The 24,607-nt window shown below is 37.4% G+C and overlaps 3 protein-coding genes across 3 annotated transcripts in view; all 3 read left to right on the plus strand.

Annotated features, from left to right (window-relative positions):
• Positions 1 to 5,992: 5,992 nt before the first annotated feature.
• LOC103013059 (keratin-associated protein 3-3) lies at positions 5,993 to 6,289 on the plus strand. Its single transcript, XM_007177605.1, has one exon. It carries the CDS (start codon positions 5,993 to 5,995, stop codon positions 6,287 to 6,289), a length of 297 nt encoding a protein of 98 aa, XP_007177667.1.
• A 5,765-nt stretch (positions 6,290 to 12,054) lies between these two features.
• LOC103013345 (keratin-associated protein 3-3-like) lies at positions 12,055 to 12,351 on the plus strand. Its single transcript, XM_057535180.1, has one exon. It carries the CDS (start codon positions 12,055 to 12,057, stop codon positions 12,349 to 12,351), a length of 297 nt encoding a protein of 98 aa, XP_057391163.1.
• Positions 12,352 to 16,523: 4,172 nt separating this feature from the next.
• LOC103000733 (keratin, type I cytoskeletal 40) overlaps positions 16,524 to 24,607 on the plus strand; it is a 31,966-nt gene continuing 23,882 nt past the window's right edge. The window contains 3 exon segments of the mRNA XM_057535181.1: positions 16,524 to 16,967; positions 17,939 to 18,021; positions 18,290 to 18,446. Coding sequence (XP_057391164.1) covers positions 16,524 to 16,967; positions 17,939 to 18,021; positions 18,290 to 18,446 — 684 coding nt within the window.

Below are 24,607 nucleotides of genomic sequence, written 5' to 3' on the forward strand. Positions count from 1 at the left end.
GGTCATGCCATTTAATTTCCCTATGCCTCAGGTTTCTTAACTGTTAAGTAAGATTAAAGACAGTACATGCCCTGCAAAATTTCTGACCAGTACACCACAAAACTGTCCAGATTGTGAAAAACCAGGAAAGACTGAGAAATTATCACAGACCAGAGGAGACTAAGGAGACGTGATGACTAAATGGGTCCTGGAACAGAAAAAGGACATTAGTGGGGAAACTGGTAACATCTGAATAATGTCTGAAGTTTAATTAGTAGTGATGTTCCAGTGTTGGCTTCTTAATTTTGACAAATGCACAATGATATTGTAAGGTGTTATCATTAAGGGAACTTGAGTGAGGGATATACAGGAATGCTATACTCTCTTTGCAACCTTTCTGTAAATCCAAAATTATTCAAAAATAAAAAGCTAATTTTAAAAAAGTATATACCTCCTAAAACTGTAGTGAATATTAAATTAATTAAAACATGTTCAGCCCTTAGAATAGTGTGTACTGACTCTCAACCTCTAATCCACCTTTTAATACTCTGTGATGCTGGGATGAGGACTGTTTCTCCTTTGGCTGGTTTTCTACTAGATTCCACCAATAGAGTGCACTAGGATAAGACCATATGCCCTGAGGAAGAAAGAAGGGTCTTGTTGCTCCAGCAACAGTCCCTCATCCGGCAGCAGCACTGGGTTGTCTTTTCCAGCTTCTTTTCGCTCTTCAAAAAACAACATCATTTAGCTTCCTCAGAAATACCAGCATGAGCAAGGGAGTGACTCCCCACCTCCCTCCCACAGAGGTCCAAACCCTGGCCCCACGGGACCTCTCCTCTGAGCTTCTGAGTTAAGAGCACCAGCTGAGTAACACCTGGGGTCTGAGCCCAGCTCTGCAGGACCACTCTTCCAAGCTCCTAGGTCCAGTCATCACGAACCTCTTCTCTTCATTCGCAGCCCTCTAGCTGGTAGCTGCTTCTTGTGTTTGTAACCTTTTTTTTTTTTTTCTTTTTAAGTCCTCCCATACCTATTTAACCAATTCCCTATCTTAAGATTCTCTCTGTTGAAATACCTCTCGTGAGGGTGTTTTAGTTCGCTTGTTTTCCTGACTAAACTAGATACAGAAACATTCCATAAATGCTGATTGTCATTATTTTCCAAACTTCCTTACGTATTTATTCCATGTGTTCCAGCCTTCAGAATCCACCTCATGATCCAGGCTCTATGCTAGGTAACAGAGAAACCAGGAAAAATGAGACATGGTTCCTGCTTTGCAGATTACATTCTAGTAAAGAGAACCAGCATGTGTACAAAAAATGCAGCCAAGTTATTTGGGTGGATATGGGGTGCCATGGAGGCACAAAGGATGGCATGACCAGTTCTGCTACGGCCATGAAGAGAGTAGGGACAGAACAGTGTCTTAGAACTCATTGTTTTCCTTGTCCCAAATGCACTTACCTCTTTTCTAAGTGTTTCTCATCAAAACAGCTTAATCCAAATCCTCCATGAAGATGTCTGGTCATTTCCGCTCTGTTTCATCGTATTTCCTCTTGAGCGAATTCTCACAGTCCCTGGAAGAGACACTGCCATTTATTAGAGAACTCTACGGTACCACGCACAATGCTGAATGATTTGCATAAGTAATTCTCAACCTTTAACTTTTGCAATAAGACCATAGCAGGTGGTTATTATTTTCCCCAAAATTTGTAGTTGAGAAAACTAAAGCCCAGAACGTTTAATAACTTGATCCAGGTCTCGCAGCATGTAAGTTATCATCAGGATTCAAAACTATCTCTGAAGCTCTTTTATTTCCCTGTCATGTACTTAATTATATGTTGTTTGAATCATATGTAAAGGGATTTCTAGTCTTTTCCATCAGACCACATACTCCTTGAGGACAGGCACTCTTCAGAATGTGTTAGAGATTCAATAACTACTTGACTTATAACAAGTGGGTTTGTTGATCAGCCTCCTTTACTCTAGTTACATACCAGTTTTAGCCATGTCATGTTAACACTATAACTGAAGTAAAATGGAAGGGAATTTTTAAAGGTACCTGCCTGTTTGATAGATGGTGATTATCAGCTTAAGCGGTGGTTTTGAAAAATGGAATGGGCAGGTTGGCAGTTTGGTTTTCTTTTAAAAAAAGAACTTTTCATGCTGTTTTGCAAAGAGAGCCAAATTCATTTTTCAGGCTATATATAGTCTCATGAACCTATGTTTTAGTATGTTCTGACTTCTGGCTAAAAAACTGATGTCCTTTCTAAAATTGAGAACTTACTTATGTTTATACATAATTGCATATGTAGATAATGTAGTGGATCACTATAGAAAATCATCTACAGACTCTGAACTTTTCAATCAAGATCATGTTACATATCTTTGATATTCCTTTATTTTCTCAAATCCATGAAAAGATAGCAAGGTGAATCTGCTGGAAAAAAACACCTCACAGGTTTTGACTTCTCAAATATATCCAGGGCACACATTTTGAGAGGGATCATTTCTTACTTCTCAGGGAAATCACTTTTAATTCTTCACACTCAGCAGGGATCACTTGTAAGAACACAATCTGGTTGGTAAAAAAGAGGAAAGTCAGGGTAGCTTCTGATGTATTTACCTGTGATTGAATAAGTGGAGAACCTACATCAACACCATTTTGAAACTGCAACAGGAACAAGTTTGAATGTAGCAACACAACGAAATAAAACTGAAGGAGTGCTCATCCCATGGCTGATAAATAAGTTAGTGAGTTATTTGTATGGGATTATACAAACAACAACAAGGAAACATTCTGATGGACGGAAGCCATGTTCCTTGAGATGGGTGGCTGTAAAAGACTCACAGAGGACAACTTTGTAGAAGAAAACCTTCCTTTGCAACAAAAGTCTACCTGATCCACTGTCTCTATGTCTTCCTGTGAGTCTTGTCTCCAAGGATGCTGCAGTGTCCCCACCGGCCCCGCCACCACCACCTGTTCCTCTGACGTGTGCTGTCAATGTGGACTCTGCTTGCCCAGCACCTGCCCACATGAGATCAGCCTCTTTCAGCCCACCTGCTGTGACACCTGCCCCCCACCCTACTGTGTGCCTGACTCCTGCGTACCATCATGTTGGCCTCTCAATAGCTGCCAGCCTACTCCAAACCTGAGCGGGATCTCTGTCACAGCCTGCATCCAGCCCTGTGAGTGAGAAGCAGAATCCTGCTAGCTAAAGCTATCTCAGCGAGCTTGCCCACATTGCCCTAAGGGACTGCAATAGTCATTAAGAGCTGCCCAGCAAATAGCCTTTAATAAGAAGCTCTGGAAAAAAAATGTTCTGACCCTGTGCCTTCAGTTTTGCAGAAGTGTTCTCTCTATGTTTTATACAATGATCTCAAATTAGAAGTGGAAAAAATGCTATCATGGACCTCCTTACTTTAAATAAACACCACTCTTCCCCAAACCATGTACTGTCTCAATGTTTAATGCCATAATTACCTGACTCTTGACACATGCATGCATCATGAACCTATAAATATGTCCAGCAGAATTACACTTTCTGATGACATCAACATAAATCTCATAGTCAAGAAGAGGCCTCACAAGGATATGTAAATACATGAAGAAAATTGCCTGGATAATATATTAAACTCTAAGCTTAGAATTATTTTAAATTCCAAGGTCAGCACCTACTTTTAATTTTAATTTTTTTCCCTGCCTCTGTAACTCACATACATCTTTAAAGAGGCTGAGAAACTGGCAATTAGAGATCAACAAACTCACAGAAGGAACCCCAAACATTGAGCTGAGCCACATTTTTTCATTGTCTCGTTTAGGTGAAGCTTGGAATGTAAAACTTTTTTTTGTTTTAATTAACTATTTTATTATTTATTTATTTTTGGCTGTGTTGGGTCTTCATTGCTGCGCATCAGCCATCTCTAGTTGCAGCAAACGGGGGCTACTCTTGTTGCAGTGCACGGGCTTCTCCTTCTGGTGGCTTCTCTTGTTGCAGAGCATGGACTCTAGGCTCGCAAGCTTCAGTATTTGTGGCACACAGGCTCAGTAGTTGTGGCTCGCAGGCTCTAGAGCTCAGGCTCAGTAGCTGTGGGGCATGGGCTTAGTTGCTCCGCGGCATGCGGGATCTTCCCAGCCCAGGGCTTGAACCTGTGTCCCCTGCACTGGCAGGCAGATTCTTAACCACTGTGCCACCAGGGAAGTCCCTGTAAAACTGTTTTGAACTGTAAAACAGTTCACAAATGAAATAAGTCACTCTGATTTGTAAAGTTTTATATTATTATAAGGGGCTACTCTAAAAATAAATACATAACTTTTTTCATTCTTATCTGTTATTTAATACAATTCAGTAGATATTTATCAAATGTCTATGTTCCAGGCATTGTCCCAAGTGCTTGACAGAGACAAAGAAGATTAAGACGCAATTCCCACTTTCAAGGAGTTTGCATTGGAGTAAGGAAGACACATATAAATGAGAAACTGTAATATATACCAGAATAAAACAAGACTTAGATGAAAAGATAGGCAGCATACTTTGTGAGAGCAGAGAAAAGAATGAAAACATCTAGAAGAACCCCCTAAAATTTCTTCATGAAGGATGTTCAAGCTAGTGCTTGAGGGATGAGTAGGATTTGAGAAGTAGCAAATTGGGGTTTTTGTTTTTAGCTAGCTTTCTTCTCTTTTAAGCAGGCTAGACTGGTCTTCCCTAAGGTCCCCTCAGAGACAACAGATTCTGTACTCTGCGTTTATTCAACAACCTTTTGCTAGCCAACAAATTATGTAATTTAGACTCCACTATCCGAATAATTTTGCGCTGCTCATGGGGAAGTATGTGGAAATGTTGGAATCATAGCATATTACACATTGGAGATTATTTGGTTCAACTTCCTCATCTGCCAACCTGCAGTAAGGCAAATCAAGGCCAACTGAGCTGAAGAATGTGTATAAGGCATTCCTCAAAGGAATTTACAACTTAACTGAAGATCTAGGATACGAAAACAAGTAAACATACAAAGTAGGGAGTTAAGTCAGTGAAAAAAAACATGATTTCTATGAATGTCACAGTGCTAAATAACAATGGATCACAACCCCTTCCAGAACCCACTGTGATTTTGTGAATCTTATGATTCTTCTTTCCTGTTTCATCTTATTTTAAAGTAAATAATTCCTGTGAAAATGAATGAATACTGAAGTGATTTTCTTTTAATGGTATATTTAACAAAAAAAATCAACTGGGTAGATCTTTCCTTCCAGTGAATTTACACTCTGACTCACTACAACATTGGTACAACTTTGAGAATAGAGACTGTTTAAAAAAAAAAAAAAAAAAAAAAAAAACCCCTAAACCCATAGAGTAATACAACCTTTGGAAACTCACTATAGATTTATCAAAAATAATGAAAAGCGTTTCATCTTATTCCATTCTGTCTGTCACCTTGCTTGCGCAATAGAAACTGAATTATATCATCAATAAATAAGCATCAACAAATATAACTGAGATGCATAAAGTCATAAGCAACATTCATCTGTAAGTTGCCATGTCTTTGTTGAGCCAATTAATCATTTGAGCTGCATATTCTGAAGTTAGCCATTAAAAATCATATTATGTTATGCATATTATCTAAAACTAAGGGGGGAAAAATGAGAAGAATTTATCCTCTGAAACTATAGCTGAATTGTCACTTAGACTAATTATTCATAATTCATGTAAGATTTGGCATTCCAGGACCCTGTGAAGATAAAATGTGATCATCTTATGACAAAAATGACAAATCAATGAGTCAAACGCATGATTAATTTAATAAGGGCAGGAACTCTTAATGGACAAGTAAATAAGAAACTAATTAGAGAACCTTAGTGGAAACGGGTAGCATAAACAAAAACGAGAGGAAGCCTTCTGATTGGACCAATACCCAATGAGGAGAGTATAAAAGAGCCCCAAAGTGAGAGAAGATATTTAATCCTAGAAACCTCATCTTTCTCTCCAAGAAACCAAGAGTAAACCAGATTCCCAACGCCATGGCTTGCTGCGCTCCCTACTGCTGCAGCGTCCCCACCGGCCCTGCCACCACCATCTGCTCCTCTGACAAATTCTGTCGGTGCGGAGTCTGCCTGCCCAGCACCTGCCCACACACGGTTTGGTTACTGGAGCCAACCTGCTGTGACAACTGCCCTCCACCCTGCCACATTCCTCAGCCCTGTGTGCCCACCTGCTTCCTGCTCAACTCTGCCCAGCCCACCCCAGGCCTGGAAAACATCAACCTCACAACCTTCATTCAGCCCTGCTGTGAGCCCTGCATCCCAAGCTGCTGCTGACCGATGGCTGCCTCGCTCAGTACCTGGCAATAACACAGAAGCTATCTATTCAGCATTCACTTGCCTCAGTAGTTTATCAAATATTGAGGTAGACCAGATGGCGTAGATATGGAAAACCTACTTTTCATCTCAATGGAAAGAAAATCAAGAAATTTTTATGGTTATTTGGCTAACTGTTTGATTCATTTGGGCAGGTGAATGTCATCTATTATCAAAATAGTATTGAAATCTATAAGACTTCAAACTGTATTTTCATGGTCATGTTGCTTCTTGCATGCCATTTCTTGTATTGGGCATCTTCATAGAGGAAAAATATCTTGATGGGTTATCCAATAAACTTTATTTCTGTGGCAAGTTGTGTTCTTCGTTTATGTTAGAGTTTTTCGTATATTTCTTTCATTAAAAAAAAAAGGTAAAGGAAAGATAATTATTTTCTTTAAAAAAAGAAGCTCTTAGAGGGATAACTAAAACTAGCTTACTAACATGGCTTGCTAACTTTAAATTGCTTATCTTTTATGTTCACCTTCTCTTCTCCTCCTCAGACAAATACAATTTGGGAGTGAGCCAGCATTTATTTACCTACAATTTGCCAGGTAAATCACATGTATTAATTCATGTAACCCTTAAAACAGCATAATAGGAAAATGAAGCTTTAAGAGCGATTCAACATTCTCAAAGCCACAAAGTTTAGTTACTAAGAAAACCAGGACTGAGCTCCTTGTATATCTGTTTGGCTTTAAAGCCCAATTCTTTCTACCACATCACAGAGCCTCCAATGCTAATAGAGACAGAAGCTTAATGAACACAGTTATGACATTAACTAAAACTATGCAAGAGAAATAAAAATATAAGAACCTTTAACAAAATCATCCCCTCCAATTGTCATAGAAAAAGATATACTGGCTCATAGATTAAAAGTGGCAGGTATTCAATTCTAAGATCTGGGTCATTTAGTGGACTTACCATTTTGACTTCATTTCCCCTTGGAGAGAACTTAAGGTGGTCAATTCTAGTAGTAGGGCACTAGGAATATATCTCTACCTGCCACAATACTACCCCAGTAATGAATAGAATGCCAATATTTTCCAGATGATAGTGTGAGATCCAGAGCGAAAGCCTGATTAAACATGGTTTAATCTACTGCTTAATTTTACTTCATTTTACAAAACTACTTAATTTTTTCTTGTGCAGATTATTTTTTCCAGCCTTAGATTACATATATATAAATATAAATATATCTTAAAATAGATAATATATAAGTATATATTATATATTTATATATGAATACATATATACGTATAATACATATGTCAAAATCCGAAAAAGCATTGAGCTAAAACCGAAAGAATGCGTGTGAAAAAGAAAAAGAGAGCAAGGAAGAGGAGAAGCAAATGCCTTTAAATAAACATGTTCTTAAATGTCCTCAGTTTGCCTATCAGTCTCTTCAGAGAAGGATTTCTCAGAGGATCCCACAGGCTTGTTAGTAGCTCAGCTCTGAATGAACAGAACTTAGAAGCCATGGAGTAAGAAGATGGAACACAACCTAGGATACAGTCGACAAGGGATTTAGTCCATTAACTCATTCACTTGGCCAATATTTCTTGCATGCCTCTCCCATGCCAGGCTCCAAATCCATACCAAGAGTATAAACATTAAAGAAATGTTATTACCTAAAGTGCCCTCAAGTTTCTCTCAAATCTCGTGAAGGAGACAAATTATTATAATCACAGAGTATGTGTTCTATGTATGTTGTATGAACATAATTATAATGCCTTGTGATTTCTGCTGTGACAGAGATGTGAGCAGTATGCCAGGCAAGCACACAGACAGGGTAACTAAAAACCCAGATTTATTTAGTGAGTCAGTGTTAGGGTGAGGGACAGTTATGGAAAGCCTTTGAGCTATCCAAGCTAAGCATTAAAAGGTGATGAAGCAGAAGAGGTAAGGAGAAGCTCTTCCAGACAGAACAGCAGCTTACTAACTCATGGATGCTTTAAAGATGGGAGAGACTGAGGCCAGGGAGAGAGAAGAAATCCAAAGACCCTGAGGTGGGACCCCCCAGCAGGGGTGTTCAGGCTGAACCCTCGAAGCAATGAGAGATTTCAAACAAGAGACTAACAACCATATTTTACTTCTATCTCTTTTTATTATCAATCTTTATATCTTCATTGTCCAGATACCCCCACTGACCATAGAAACGTGTAATTAAAACTGGGCAAGTTCTAGACTCAGAGACATAGAGAACAGACTTATGGTCGCCAAGAGGAAGGGGGGTGGGAGAGGGAAGGACTGGGAGTTTGGGATTAGCAGATGTAAACTATTATATATAAGATGGATAAACAACAAGATCCTGGGGGGAAGGGTGGGGGAAAGGGATACTTAGGGAGTTTGGGATTGACATGTACACACTGCTGTATTTAAAATGGATAACCAACAAGGACCTACTGTATAGCACAAGGAACTCTGCTCAATATTGTAACAACCTAAATGGGAAAAGCATTTGAAAAAGAATAGATACATGTACATGTATAACTGAATCACTTTGCTGTACACCTGAAACTATCACAACATTGTTAATCAACTCTACTCCAATATAAAATTAAAAGTTAAAAAAAAGGTCCTACTGTATAGCACAGGGAACTATATTCAATTTCCTGAGATAAACCATAATGGAAAAGAATATAAAAAAAGAATGTCTCTGTGTATGACTGAGTCACATTGCTTTACAGCAGAGATTGCCACAACATTGTAAATCAACTATACTTCAAAGAAAACACTGAACTAGCTTTTGTGTGTGTGTGTGTGTAAATTTTCAGCACTTTGAAAATCTACCATCTCATCAAGAATCATCACGTTTTTCCTGCACTTGCTTAAAGAAAAAAGGTACCCTTTGTTTCTAAAAATAAATATGCTTAGTATCTCTGACACATGCTTTAAACTTGCATTTTAAACCACAAGAAAGGTAGCTTAATCCCAAAATGTCCTATATTTAGCTTTTGACAAGTCAACCACCAGGCCATCTAAGGCAAATTATCTCACCTCTCTAGGACTCATGATCCTAATTAATAAACAAAGGAGAGTTATCCCCAGGTCTCTTAGACCATTGCAGAGAAGATAAATTCTAATAAAGCACTACAGGTCTTTTCAATAAAAGAAATGAGTTTATTCATAAACTTGGCATTTTACAACTGTTTCTAATCTGTAACCTAAAATCTTATTTCTAGTTATAGAAACATAATATTCCACATAGAATAGTAACAATTCCTTTTCCTTATAAGGTTGACTCAAAATAATATGCTTTCTAAATAAGAGATTGGTATTTTTCTGCCATGCAATTCTAACTGTGAGAGTCTGCAAACCCCTTTATAATGCTTTTCTTAAAATGTCAAAATAATTTTCTTAATAATCAGCGCTGAGTAAAAGGGTGAGCAATTTGGCAGGTATTCACTCAATGATCAATCTAGGGGAAATCCAGGGACACCAGCAAAGATCACGAACCCTTTCTTCCAAGCAGAGCCATAGAGAATTTCTTTAAATTTGAAATTTATTAATTTCCGTGCCAGCCATTTTCTCTAACTGTAGGTGAGAACTTTTAGGTAAATGTTTGCCATTTCCAGTAAGGTTGTTCTTTTACTTACTTTCTTCCCCTTCTTCTTCCCCTAAGTTTGACCTGCAACTTGCTTGGATAATGATGGTAATAATTTATCTTTGTGTAGCATTTTATGATTGTCTATGGACTTTAATCCATTTTTATCTCATGCGAGCCTCACAATAATCTTCAGAGTGGAAGAATGTAGATATAATTACCCTTATTTTACAGAGGAGAAAGATCAGGCTCCAAAAAGTTAATTGCTTGCCATAGCAAGAAAGTTAGCCAACAGTACTGGGACCAGTAAAGAACTCTTGTAACTCTTAATGTGGTCCTATTGAATCCACACCCCCTCCAGAAAAAAATCACACAGACTTTCCCATCATGCACTGAGATTCAGGTAGACTTAAAGGAAGAGAGAAGAAAGAACCATGGCTTGAAGGATGAGTGAGTCAAAGTTGACTGGAAATGCTTTGAGTCGTCAGGGTGACCCCGGACAGGAGCCCACGCTGTGTTCCCTCTCATATGCTGAACTATGCTTGAAGTCTAAATGGTTTACTGGAGCTAGAATCCATGTCTTTCTTACCACAGCTACATTTCATCTGGGGAGAAAATATACTACTTTGGGGAAAAAAACGTGAACAAAATCAATTGTGGACATATTAGCTTAGGTCCTTAACTTCACTTTCCATTGGTAGCAATATTAGTATCATGGTGTTAAGTTATTCTTTTACTTAGCATGTAGACATAAGCTAAAAGTTCAACTTTCCCACACTCAGCAGAAAAAGAAACAAAGCAAGCCAGTTCTCAATAGAAAGATAAATGTCCTTATGAAAGAATGTTTTAACCTAACAGTTATGAAAGAAATGTAAATACTACAACAATGAAATTTCATTTTCCACCAACCAAATTGGCAAACACTTTAAAAATAAAATATCTAGCAAAAGTGTAGGGAAACAGGAATTCTCAAGCACAGCTGGTGGGAATATGTAAACAAAAAAAATGGGTAAATAGAACCATTCTGGAAAGCCGTATGGCAATGAATATCAAAGGCCTTAAAATATCATTAATTAACATTTGCATCAATAATTCTACCTAATAATTAGCCCTGTTTCTGAAATGATAAGAAATGTGCATAAAGATTTACATACAGTTGTTACTCTTGCCACAATTATCACAGGGAAAAGTTGCAAATAGCTTAAATGATTAATAATATGAGATTTTTAAGCAACTTAGAAGTAAATTATATGATGAACGCTAGGAAATGTTAAAAATGACATTATCAAATATACTTAAGAATACAAGATAATGAAAATGTATATGTTTAAGTGAAAATGCAAGTTATAGAACCGTATGTACAATGTGATTCCAGTGATGTAATAAAATGACAAACAAATGTATGAAAAGTGACTAGAGGGACATATGTAAACATTAATAGAGAATTTCTCTTGATGATAAGATTATGGATAATTTGTTTTCTTTATACTTTTCTATATAGTCCAAATTTTTAATGAATATGTATTATAATATTTTATGATAAAAATGGAATAATAGCATATCTCTCCATATCAATGTAAGTTTGATCCTCAAAAGTCTGAAAACTAAACTAATACAATGTTACATGTCAATTATATATCAATTAAAAATTAGTTAATTTTTTTAAAGTTCCCAAAGCTAAAAGAGAGTTACTAAAATTAAGTGCTCTTTAAAACAAGAATAGTTCATCAGATCAATTGGTAACAGATAAAGGTAAAGAGAATAAAAACTGACCAGTGACCAGCGCTAGAGAAAAGACCTACATACTACAGGTGTACTGTCATGCATATTCCCCTCCAGGGCTGGTGGAATTATAGTAGCAGAAGCCTTAGGTGATACCTCACAAAGCTCGTGTTCCAGTGACAAATAATAGCAAGAGTAATCAGTTCAGATTTAGCAAGGAACTCAAATAAAGGTTAATTAGGAAGATAAAGACTCTTTACAAGCATCTAAATGTCAAACCAATCAAAGGATAATGGGTACATTAACATAAACAAGAACCAGGAAAGAAGCCCTCTGGTTGGACCAACACCCATTGGAGAGGGTATATAAGAGCCCCAGAGCAAGAGGAGACATTCACACCTCAGGAGCCTCATCTTTCTTTAAACCAAACCAATAAAAACCACAGATTCCCAGCGCCATGGCTTGCTGCGCTCCCTACTGCTGCAGCGTCCCCACCGGCCCTGCCACCACCATCTGCTCCTCTGACAAATTCTGTCGGTGCGGAGTCTGCCTGCCCAGCACCTGCCCACACACGGTTTGGTTACTGGGGCCAACCTGCTGTGACAACTGCCCTCCACCCTGCCACATTCCTCAGCCCTGTGTGCCCACCTGCTTCCTGCTCCACTCTGCCCAGCCCACCCCAGGCCTGGAAAGCATCAACCTCACAACCTTCATTCAGGCCTGCTGTGAGCCCTGCATCCCGAAGTGCTACTGACTGATGGCTGCCTCGCTCAGTGCCTGACATGGGAAGAGTCAACCCAGGAGTGTTCACCTGTTTCAGTACCTGCAACTAATTGGCTCTGCTTTCGAAGTTGGAACAAGGAGGGCGCTATCACTGACAACCCCCGCAAAAAAGAAACCGAGAGACTTTCAAGGTCCATGTAGCGGATATCAGTAAACAAGGACAGTTGCAATAGGTGGATGCCTAATACGTTTCCCAAAGTTGTTCAGTTCCTTCATTTTAAAGTGTATCTTTCTTTGGGTGCTTTGGGAATTCTGTTTCCAGTCTTGAAAGGTATCTTTCTGGAAATTGAGGCGCTTCTTCATGATTATCCTAATAAATTTTACGTCTCTGGCATAGCACAAATGTCTACAATTACTTCTGTTTATTTTTATTAATCCATTAAATGAATTTCTTAATTCCAAAGGTCAGCACTTTAAGAAACAGAGAACATCTGCAAAACTGAAAAGGGTGGCAGTACAGACAAATATTTCTTGCTTTTGTTGTTCTTGTTGTTTTAAGAAAAGTAAATGGCCTTGCATATAAAATGGTCCAATTGGGACTTCCCTGGCGGTCCAGTGGTTAAGACTTAGCCTTCCAATGCAGGGGGTGTGGGTTCAATCCCTGGTTGGGGTGATAAGATCCCACATGCCTCGCTGCCAAAAATCCAAAACATAAAACAGAAGCAATATTGTAACAAATTCAATAAAGACTTTAAAAATGGTCCACATCAAAAAAAAAAATCTTTAAAAAAAAATAAACCACAAAAAAATGGTCCAGTATATCAGCATAATTTCCCTGACTTGTCCTCCCCCCAAAATGGTTTAAGGTAGGCTGGGAAATACTGAATATGATCCAAAGACCAAACATGATCTAATATATCAACTAATCCAGATGCCTGATCTATTTGTGCAAAAAGATAATAACAATAATATCATTCATTCAATAAACATATTAAATACCTGTTATGTACCCTGTATTTTACTAACCCTGATAAAAATGAGCTGAAGGTGAGGTCTGGAAGGTGAGGCAGATACACACACAATACCCACTCACTCCCTCATACAATTAATAACTATTTACTGAATGCCAGGCTTTATATAATAATAAAAATATAAGTGCTCTACCAGTAGCATTAGTCAAGTGCTATAGTACCACAAAATTGAGAAAAATTAGGAAATTAAGATTGATACCCCAGTGATAAAGAGAAGAAAGACATAATCAAAGGTAAATTGACTGGAGCTGGAGATCAAAAGAATATGGAAAAGAAGATGTAGTCAAAGATAGATTAGGTAGTAGTGTTATGTCACCAACTGAACATGGGAGCAGAGACGGAGGACAGAATTAAAAAAGGAAATACTGAGTTCTGCTCTAGACAAGTCAAGACACAAGTGGCAAATCTAAATGAAGTTTAGGCAGCTAGAATTTGCACAATAGTGTTCTAGAAGGAAGAAGATGTATGTGGGGAAGTGCAGAAGTCTGAGTAAAAGATCTTGTCAAGTACTTGCAGAAGGCTGGGTTGCATGCACACAGGATGAAATTCCATGAAGTTAGCATAGAGTGGCTGCTGGGGGATAAAGAGCTGAATGGACATACCAAAAGTCATTCAATACTAACAGACTTTGAATTTCCAGCCTATCCAGAGTGGGAAAACTCTGAGTACCTTAGGCATTCAATTGATATTCCAGAAGAACACCCCAAAAGAGTAAGGATCACAGCCTTGAGTAAAGAACACATCAAATTATTCCTGCCCTGGAAAAACCTAAAATCAAGCCTGAGAATATCAAGAGGATCTTCCAGTGATTTAACTTCCTGTCAGAACAAAACTCAACACTTAAAACTCTGCAACATAATTGATATTTCCTAAAATATATCATCTAAAAGGGACAGCATATAATTTAAAAATTCCAGACATGTGAAGAAGCAGGAAAATCTCATCTATAATCAAGAGAAAAAGCAGCCAATAAAAATAAGTCCATAGATACATAGATGTTAGAATTAGCAGACAACAATCTTAAAACAGATATTATAAATATTTTCATGGATTTAAAGGGAAAGATGAACAATATGTGAAAGAAAGAGTGGACAAGATGAGGAATCTCACCAGAAAAAGTGAAATTTTAAAATTCTGCTTAATAGATAATAAATTAAATTTAAATTATTTAAATTAAGTAAGAGAGAAGCAAATGAAAATTCTAGAACTAAAGAGTATAGTCAAAAATTCAATAGATGTCCTTAATATCACAATAGAAACGGCTAGTTAAATAATAATCTAGTAATAATCAAAATAATCTTAAAATAGAACAAAATTATCAATGTTAGTTGAAACTAACTAATGTTTTAGTTAAAACTAAAACATTGAGAAAACTAAAAAGAAGAAAAATGAACAGAACCTGAGCTTCTAGGACAGTATCAAGTGGTCAAACATACATGAAATTGGAGTTCAAGAATGATAGGAGAGAGAAAGTGGGCAGAAAAATTGGGTGGAGGGGAAGCTGAAAATTTTCCAAACTTAGTGATATATTTTATTAACCAATAAATTCAAGAATCTCAACAAATCCCAAGCAGGATAAATATAACTTAAACACACACACACACACACACACCCCATCTAGATATATCATAGTCAAACTGCTGAATTAACAAAAATTAATAGAATATCTTTTAAAAGATGAGGGGGAAATACACATTAAAAAGAGGGTAGCAAAGAGAAAAAGAACGTCTAATTTGTATTCAGGTAAGAACTTTTAGCCAAAGTGTTAAAGTATAAAGAGAATTACTAAAATCAAAACCAACTCTGCTCAATGAATAATAAATCCTAAGAGACTATTCTAATCCATGTATCTAAAGTCTCCAGGTTTGGTTTTAGTTGTTTGTTTGTTTTTCCATTATCAGCTATCTAAGGAAGTAGTGCTGAGAGTTAGAAAAAAAAATCATTTATTCTGAATCATGAAAATTTTAACTTTGTCAGAATAATGGGGTTTTTTTCCCATAAATATCTTAAAGATTCTGCAGACAGTTTGTTCTGTACACTTTTTTAATGAAATAAATACCACAATTAAAGCCAGGAAAAGTGAAAGTTGGAGATAAAATTTAAGAGAGAATCCAAAAAACTTATATCTCAAATCCCTATCCATTCAGTACTGCACCAGGGATTTTATCCAATGGAACTGCTGGAACCTATACTATAGAATTTTATTCCCAAGTTCCAGTATTTTTAATTTTCATGAAATTGGCCCTTCAAAATTAAATAAGTAAGAAAATAAGAGAAAACAGTTTCCATGCCCCAGAAGAAAAGCCTTCTGTAGCTTCCTTGCCCCTACTTTGAAGTGTCATAAATGAGGGTTTAGTTTCCTGAGAGACTAAAAGATTATAACACAATTTGCATTTCATTCTTATTAGAGATACAGGTAAAAAATAGTATCCCTGATATAAAAATGAGGCATAGGAAATGTGGAGAAAGCAAGTTTCAGGAAATCAAAAATCCCAAGTCCATGTCTTGAGAATCGATTTCTATTTTGGCCTAGAGGGCAAAAATGATGCCCATCAGTTATGTAAAGTGACTTTTCAATTTGCACACAGGCAGGTATGGTTCATACACACACACTTTAAACCAAGTACACACCTCACTCCACCATGCGAGCACAAAAAGCATCGCAAAGATTGCTAATCGCACAGAACACTTTTATGGTAGTGGCACAAACAAATAAATGGCATTTAAATGAGTTGCAAAATTAATTTTAAAAGAAGACATAAAAGTTTTCAATGCACAGGATCAAAATCTGCAGGAATATTATTTTCCTCATGTGTAATCAGTTGTATCTACTATTACTGATTGGCCAAATTTTCTTTTTTTCCTTATCCTGTCAAAAGGACAATGCTTCCTACGAAGATTTTCTGAAACTAGTATTTTATCCTATTGGCACATGGAGATTGTGTCCTTATTTAGTAACCTGAAGTTATGCCTCTTTTACGAGGCATAAAACTCTTCTTCAGCAAAAAGCAACACTAATGAACGTTCATATGAAAACTGGCACCAGAAAACATCCGGTGCCTTCTGTAAATAGCCATTTGAGGGGCTCTAGAAAAGTCTCAGGAAGGAATGAGACTTTTGAAGGCAGGCAATCAGAGTTTTGCAATTAGTCTTGTCCTTCACTTCTGATAGGATGGCTTCTGACTATTCCTCCACTTGCTGCTCTTCTGAGTCGGGTGTCAGGGCTTCTGATCGGGCACTTGCTTCAACCTGTTCCGTGGAAACCACTTGTCTCCCCAGTGCCTGTGCTACATCCAGATGCCAGGCCCCCAGTTTCCTATCGAGGTCTCGCGTGCCAACTGGGTGCCTCGCGCCGTGCTGCTTTGCTGGGAGTTGTAATGTTCCGTGCTCGGTGGGGAACTGTGCCTGGTGTGAGGATGGCATGTTCAACAGCAACGAGGAGACGATGCAGTTTCTGAATGACAGACTCGCCAAATATCTGGAGAAGGTGCGGGGGCTGGAGGAGATGAATGCGGAGCTGGAATGCAGGATCCGAGAACAGTGTAAAGAGGATGTCCCCTTGGTGTGCCCTGATTATCAGTGTTACTTCGACACCATTGAAGATATCCAGCAAAAGGTCTAGTATCTCATTGCCCGAATGTTTCACCTTCCCAGTCTGTGATGCACTTTATCTTTATACTACAAGAGGCTGCTCTATGGAAGGAAACCAGGTAAAGGTGAGGGACTTCCCAGAGGTAATGTGATGTAGAGGAAAGGGCACTGGACAAAAGGTTAGCAAACATCAACACTAGCCCCTGTGCTGCCACTAATTAGTAAGTGACCATAATAAACTCATTTACCTCTGAATTTACCTTTATCAGCTAGAGAATGAGGAAGAACAGTGTTATATCTATAATTACTTCTGTATGTAACACGGTACGTGTACATTATTTTTAACATAGATATTGAAATGTCATTTTTTTCCACAAGTCACTTTATTTTTTTAAATTAATTTTTATTGGAGTATAGTTGCTTTATAATGTTGTGTTAGTTTCTACTGTACAGCAAAATGAATCAGCTATACATATATCCCCTCTTTTTTGGATTTCCTTCCCATTTAGGTCACCACAGTGCATTAAGTAGAGTTCTCTGTGCTATACAGTATGTTCTCATTAGCTACCTATTTTATACATAGTATCAGTAGTGTATATGTGTCAATAAAAGCTTTTTAAATGTCATCTTTTTAATCATATAATTTTACCTAGTAGTTATGTCCTTTTCTTACTGATGAATTTTTATTATCATGGATACGGATATAGTCATAATACAAACTACCTCTGGAGAAAAACCGGAGTTCGATGGCCAAAGAATATTGCAAAATGTCTTAGGTCATTAAAAAAACTAAACCTTTTTATTTCTCTATTTTGTTTATAAATTGGCACTCCTTTTTTCTTCATGAAGTGACATGGTTAATAAAAGCAGACTGAAAGCTATTTTATATTTTCTTATAAAGACTTTTAAAAGATAAATAATGGCATAGCTGTTAACCATGTACATATGTGGGTTTCTTTCAAAGAACTATTCATGACATAATAACTTACTTCCCAGATCTTGTGTACAAAGGCAGAGAATTCTAGAGTTGCTGTACAGCTTGACAACTGCAAACTGGCTGCCGATGACTTCAGGTCAAAGTAAGTTTAATTTGAATTTGAAAATAGTTTATGGTGCCTCTTTCTCTCCTTCTCTCACGTACCTACACACACACATCACAAGTATTGTCTATATAATATTTTTCAAGCTAAGAATGCTCACAAAACTTGAATTTTTCATGATTTGGGGTGTAGAAGAAATTACGGCATGTGGGTTCCTTGAGGTCACATGTCACTCATCTGTGTGCCCCAGCACTTTGCGCCGTGTCCCGCAGAGTAAGCATCGGCTATATCTCTTTTGCTGTGAAAGGTACGAGTCTGAACTGTCTCTTTGCCAGCTGGTAGAGAATGACATAAGTGGCCTGCGTGGGATCCTGGGTGAGCCAACCCTGTGCAAATCCAATCTGGAGGCCCACGCGGAGTCTCTGAAGGATGATCTCCTTTGCCTTAAGAAAAACCATGAAGAGGTGAGGAAAATGGCATAATCACTGAAGGGATCTAAGAGTGACAAAGTTAAACTGGTAGAGCTCACGTTGTGTATATAAATGGAACTTGGGTAGATGTTGCTTAACGTGGAATAAAATTACTCTAGGCAGTCTGATCATTCTGGTGTGTCTCTGAATGTAAATATGAAATGACCACTGGACAGTGCCAGATGGAGGAACCAAACCCTTCACCTGCCATTGCTTTTGGGGAGGAGACAACTCCACAAATGGCTTTCCTGGATGCTTTATGCTACTCCTAACTCTAATCCAATTCATAAGGTATGAAAATCAGGCTGATAATCACAGCACCACTGTGTGTGCCACATTAGGTCCTATAGAGAATACCTGGGTGAATAATAGCTGAGCATTCATCTTGCAAGAGGCACAATGCTAATTTAAGCTTCACAATAACCTTATGGGGTAAATCCCTTTACTGACCCCATTATACAGATGAGGAAAACTGAGAGATTAAGTAATAGGAGGTCATGCAATTTTTAAGCAGCAAAAGTGAAAGCTGAATCCAAGTGGTTCAATCCCAGAACCTCTTCTCTTAACCACACTAGGAGCCTGGAGCACATATACATTTCCTCTCAAATGCTTTTGATCCTCTGTAGGCTACACAAGTATGTGTCAGGTTGCAGTGGTCATAGTGGTAATGATAACACTTACTACCCTTAAATTTTTTCCAGGCCCTGTTTTAGATACTTTATATATATTTACTCATTTAACCCTCCCAAACATCCTATGAGATAGGTACTTTTCATTCCTCATTTTTTATAGAGTAAAACTGAGGCTCAGAGAAGCTAGGTAATTTTCCCAAAGTCACACTGGAAAAAAAGGGTAGAGCAAGGTTGAAAACAGGCCATCTAGCACCAGAGACTGTGTTACAACAGCTTTTTTTACACTCTTTTCCTTCTGCAGACAGAATCTCTGGAATGCAGAAACCGAGGCCCAGTACAGCTCCCAGCTGGCCCACATACAGTGCCTGACTGATAATGTGGAGAAGCAGCTGGCCGAGATCCGCTGCGATCTCGAACGGCAGAACCAGGAGTAGGAGGTGCTGCTGGACACCAAGGCCCAGCTGGAGTGTGAGATCAACACACACTGGGGGCTGCTGGAGAGCGAGGACTGCAGGCAAGTTCCACACAATTACTCTCAAAATCCCCCAGAGTCACAAAGAGACTCATGTAAGACAATCCTGTTTCCCCAAGATCTGGCCAAGGTCAAACCTCCTTAATGTGTTAAAAGATCTTCTTAAAGAGTGACGAAAAGCAGCAAGGCTAATCACATGACAATAGAAATGTTCAAAATATTCCAAAGTTCTAAAGCAAAAAAAATATTACATATGACATTTCAAGCTGGGAGTCTCCCTTTGCTCCTGTCTTCCATTAAAGGAAACTCAAGAACACGCATAAGATGGCATTTGCCAAGTGAAGAAAATACATAAAACTTATTCAACTGTTAATGCTTCAGTGAGCATGAAGTGACAATTCTGGGTCCAGGGATAAAATAGGCTTCAGTCAAATGTTACTCTGCAAAGAGTATTCTTCAGAACCTAATTTGCTGGGCAAATTTTAGCAGATTTTTTTCTGAGTTGACGTTTTATCCAGCTTCCCCATATTAAGCTTAGTTAAAAATGGATTTTCCACAGGCTTCCCTGTAACCCATGTTCTGCAACAAGCACGTCAAACAACACTTGTGAGCCACGCTTGGCATACATAATTTGAACAATGGAAAACTGCTGTACATGAAGGTTAAACACCCAGCACGGCAGATGGAGGAATGGAAGCCAGAAGCGTCCTGGAAAGGAGATGGCACTTCCATCAGGGACATCCAAACTTGAAACTCAAGTCAAGAAGGCTTTCATATTCTAAATTTCTCCTCTAAGCATCCACAATGTATTTATGTTTTATCATTTCCTCTTCTGCTTGCTTATTTGTGATATCCTAGGAGTTTATAAAGCTTTCTTGCTGATCTCCAAATAAAATGTTTTCATTCCTTTAGCATGGTAAATACAGCCTTGTAGCTTATTACTGGTTTTTTTTAAATTTCAGCTTTATTGAGGTATAACTGACAAATAAAATTGTAAGATATTTAAAGTATACATCTTAGTGATTTAAGTTTCGTATTTTTGGATCTTGTTTAAGAAACCTTTCCCCATCCTAAGTCACAAACATATTCTCCTGCTGCTTCTTCCATTAGCCTCATTGTTTTACATTTCTATTTGTAACTTTAAGCTATCTGAAGTTTACCTTTGTATTTAGTGTAAGGTAGGGATTTAACTTAATTTTTCATCATACTGTAAACCAGTTTTATCAACATACTTTCTAAGCAATCTATTCTTTCCTCATGAAGATGGCTTTGCCACCTTTGTGGTGCTGCCTTTCTTGTACATCAAGTTCTATATACAATCATCTGTTACTGGACATTTAGGATATAAGAATAAATATTCTCACACATTTAAACAGCAAAGTAGAGAATTTCCAGAAAGATGAAGTAGATGTATATTTCCCCATTCCTCTTCTTAAGTATGGCTAAAAATCCTAGAAATCACATATAAAAACAAATAAAAGCAGACTCTGGAATGTGGAAGAAGCCAAACCAACTAGAGTCCTTGATATACAAGGAACAACAGATGAGTTCCCTGGGGTTTCTTTTTGCCTCATATATCCTGGAGTTGGAAACTAGAGAAACCAACAACCCAGAAACACCAGCTGGTGCAGACAGAAAAAAAAAATGCTCTAAGAAGAGGAGAGTAAAGGGAGGTAAACAGAGGTAAGGTTTGTATAGTTCACTTGAACTGATAAAACATCAAGCCCAGTAGACCATGATAAGTTATATATGTATAATACAACACCTAGAGCAACTACTTAAAAAGATATGCAAAGAAATACACTTTAAAACATTATAGATAAATCAAAATAGAATTCTAAAATGTATTCAAGTAACCTACAGGAAGGCAGGAAAAAGAAAGAAAAATGAAAGAAAAAAAACAGGGAACAAACAGAAAACAAAAAATAAAATGTAGACTTAAGCCCTACCATATCAATTACAGCAAATGGAAATGGTTTGAATACACCAATTAAAAGGCAGAGATTGGCATAAGGAATAAAAAAGCATGACACAATTATATACTTTCAACAAGAAGCTCACTTCAAATATAATGATATAGGTAGGTTGAAAGTGATACAAATGAAATTATTTACGAAACAGAAACAGACTCACAGGCCTAGAGAATGAACTTATAGTTACCAGGGTGGAAGGGAGGATGGAGGGATAGATTGGGAGTTTGGGATTGACACACATACACTCCTATATTTAAAATAGATAACAAACAAGAACCTACTGTATAGCACAGGAAACTCTGCTCAATATTCTGTAATAACCTAAATGGGAAAAGAATTTGAAAAATAATAGATACATGTATATGTATAACTGAATCACTTTGTTGTACACCTGAAACTAACCAACACTATTAATCAACAATACTCTAATATAAAATAAAAATTAAAAATTAAAAAATTAAAAAATATAAAAAATTAAAAAGAAAGTAAAGGGATTGAAAACAAAACAAAATACATGATTATTCATAGAAGCTTTATTTGTAATAGTCAACAACTGCAAACAACGAAAATGTTCTCAAGATCTCAAGGTCATTATGCTGAGTGAAAAAAGGCAGTCTCGGTCATATACTGTATGATTTGACACACTTGAAATGACAAAATTATAGAGATGGAGAACAAATTAGATATAGCATGAAGGAGATCTTTGTGGTGGTTGAACTGTTCCACATCTTGATTACAGTTGTGGTTACATTAATCTACACATGTGGAAAAAATTATATAGAACTAAACAAATGCATTGTATCAATGCCAACTTCCTGATTTTACAACTGTACAACAGTTGAGTAAGATATAACCATTGGAGAAAACTACGGTACATGGAACCTCTCTATACTATCTTTACAACTTACCGAGAATCTATTGTTTTAAAATTTAAGAGGTTTTTTTAAAAACACAGTAGAAAGCTGAAGAAAAGTTCTTCTTTTCACTTTTTTATTTCTATTTTTTCGAGCACTAAGAAATAAAGCACCTAATAATAGTTAATACACGGTAGGTTTAAAGAAAAACCAAGTTTGAGACCTAAAATTTTATGCTAGATGTTTTTACATAGCACTCTCCTGATTTAACAACAACAAAAAAGTAGTGAAAATACTCAAAATAAACTAGCGGAAGTTTATTTGTTCTCTGAATCTATGAGTCTGTTTTCATTTTGAGTTTTTTGTTTGTTTGTTTGTTTTGTTTTGTTTTGTTTTTTTAACTTTTTTTTTAAAATTAATTAATTAATTAATTTGTTTTTGGCTGTGTTGGGTCTTCGTTTCCGTGCGAGGGCCTTCTCCAGCCACGGCAAGCGGGGGCCACTCTTCATCGCGGTGCGCGGGCCTCTCACCATCGCGGCCTCTCCTGTTGCGGAGCACAGGCTCCAGACGCGCAGGCTCAGCAGTTGTGGCTCACGGGCCCAGTTGCTCCGCGGCATGTGGGATCCTCCCAGACCAGGGCCCGAACCCGTGTGCCCCACACTGGCAGGCAAATTCTCAACAACTGCGCCACCAGGGAAGCCCTGTTTTGTTTTTTATATTCAACATATAAGTGAGATCATATGGTGTTTGTCTTTCTCTGACTTATTTCACTGAGCATAATACACTCTAGATACATCCATGTTGTCGCAAATGGCAAGATTTCATTTTTTTATGGCTGAGCATTCCATCTTCTTTACCCATTCATCTATCAATGGACACTTAAGTTGCTTCTGTATCTTGGCTATTGTAAATAATGCTGCAATGAAGATGTGGTTGCATATATCTTTTTTAGTTAGTGTTTTTGTTTTCTTCAGGTAAATACTCAGAAGTGAAATATCTGGATCACAGGGCATTTTATTTTTAATCTTTTGAGGAACCTCCATACTGTTTTCCATAGTGGCTGCACCAATTTATATTTGTCCACAACCCTTTTCTCCACATCCTCATCAACACTTGTTATTTGTTGTTTTTCTGATGATAGGCATTCTGACAGGTGTGAGGTGGTATCTCATTATGATTTTGATTCACATTTCCTTGATGATTAGTGATGTTGAGAATTTTTTCATGTGTCTGTTGGCCATCTGTATGTCTTCTTTGGAAAAATGTCAATTCAGGTCCTCTGCCCATGTTTGATTGGGTTGATAGGGGTTTTTTTGATGTTGACTTGTCTGAGTTCTTTGCATATTTTGAATATTAACCCCTTATCAGATATATCATTTGAAAATCTTTTCTCCAATTCATTAGGCAGCCTTTACATTTTGTTGATGGTTTCCTTTGCTGCACAAAAGGTTTTAGTTTGATGTGTTCCCATTTGTTTATTTTTACTTTTGTTTCCCTTGCCTGAAGAAACATATTAAAAAATATATTGCTAAGACCAATGTCAAAGAGAGCATACTGCCTATGTTTTCTTCTAGGAGTTTTAGGATTTTAAGTCTTACACTTAAGTCTTTAATCCATTTTGAGTTGACTTTTGTATATGGTGTGAAAAAAAGTGGTCTAGTTTCATTCTTTTACATGTCACTGTCCAGTTATCCCAACACCACTTACTGAAGAGACTGTCTTTTCCCCATTGTATATTCTTGCATTCTTTGCCATAGATTAATTGACCATATGTGTGTGGGTTTATTTCTGGGCTCTCTATTCTGTTCCACCAATCTATGCATCTGTTTTTGTGCCAGTACCATACTGTTTTGATGCTGTAGCTTTTTAGTATGGTTTAAAATCAGGGAGTGTGATACTGCCTGCTTTGTTCTTTCGCAAGGTTGCTTTTGCTATTTGGAGGTCTTCTGTGGCTCCATACAAAATTTAGGATTATTTGTTCTAGTTCTGTAAAAAATTTCTTTGGTATTTCTATAGTGATTGTATTGAATCTCTAGCTTGTCTTGTGTAGTATGGTTATTTTAACAATTTTATATCTTCCAATCCATGAAAGATTGCACAGTCTTCAGTTTCTTTCATCAACGTCTTATAGTTTTCAGAGTACAGGTCTTCCACCTCCTGATTAAGTTTATTCCTAGATATTCTATTATTTTTGATGTAATTTAAATGGGATTGTTTTCTTAAT

This window comes from Balaenoptera acutorostrata, chromosome 20, assembly GCF_949987535.1.
Source record: "Balaenoptera acutorostrata chromosome 20, mBalAcu1.1, whole genome shotgun sequence".
Taxonomy (NCBI): Eukaryota; Metazoa; Chordata; class Mammalia; order Artiodactyla; family Balaenopteridae; genus Balaenoptera; species Balaenoptera acutorostrata.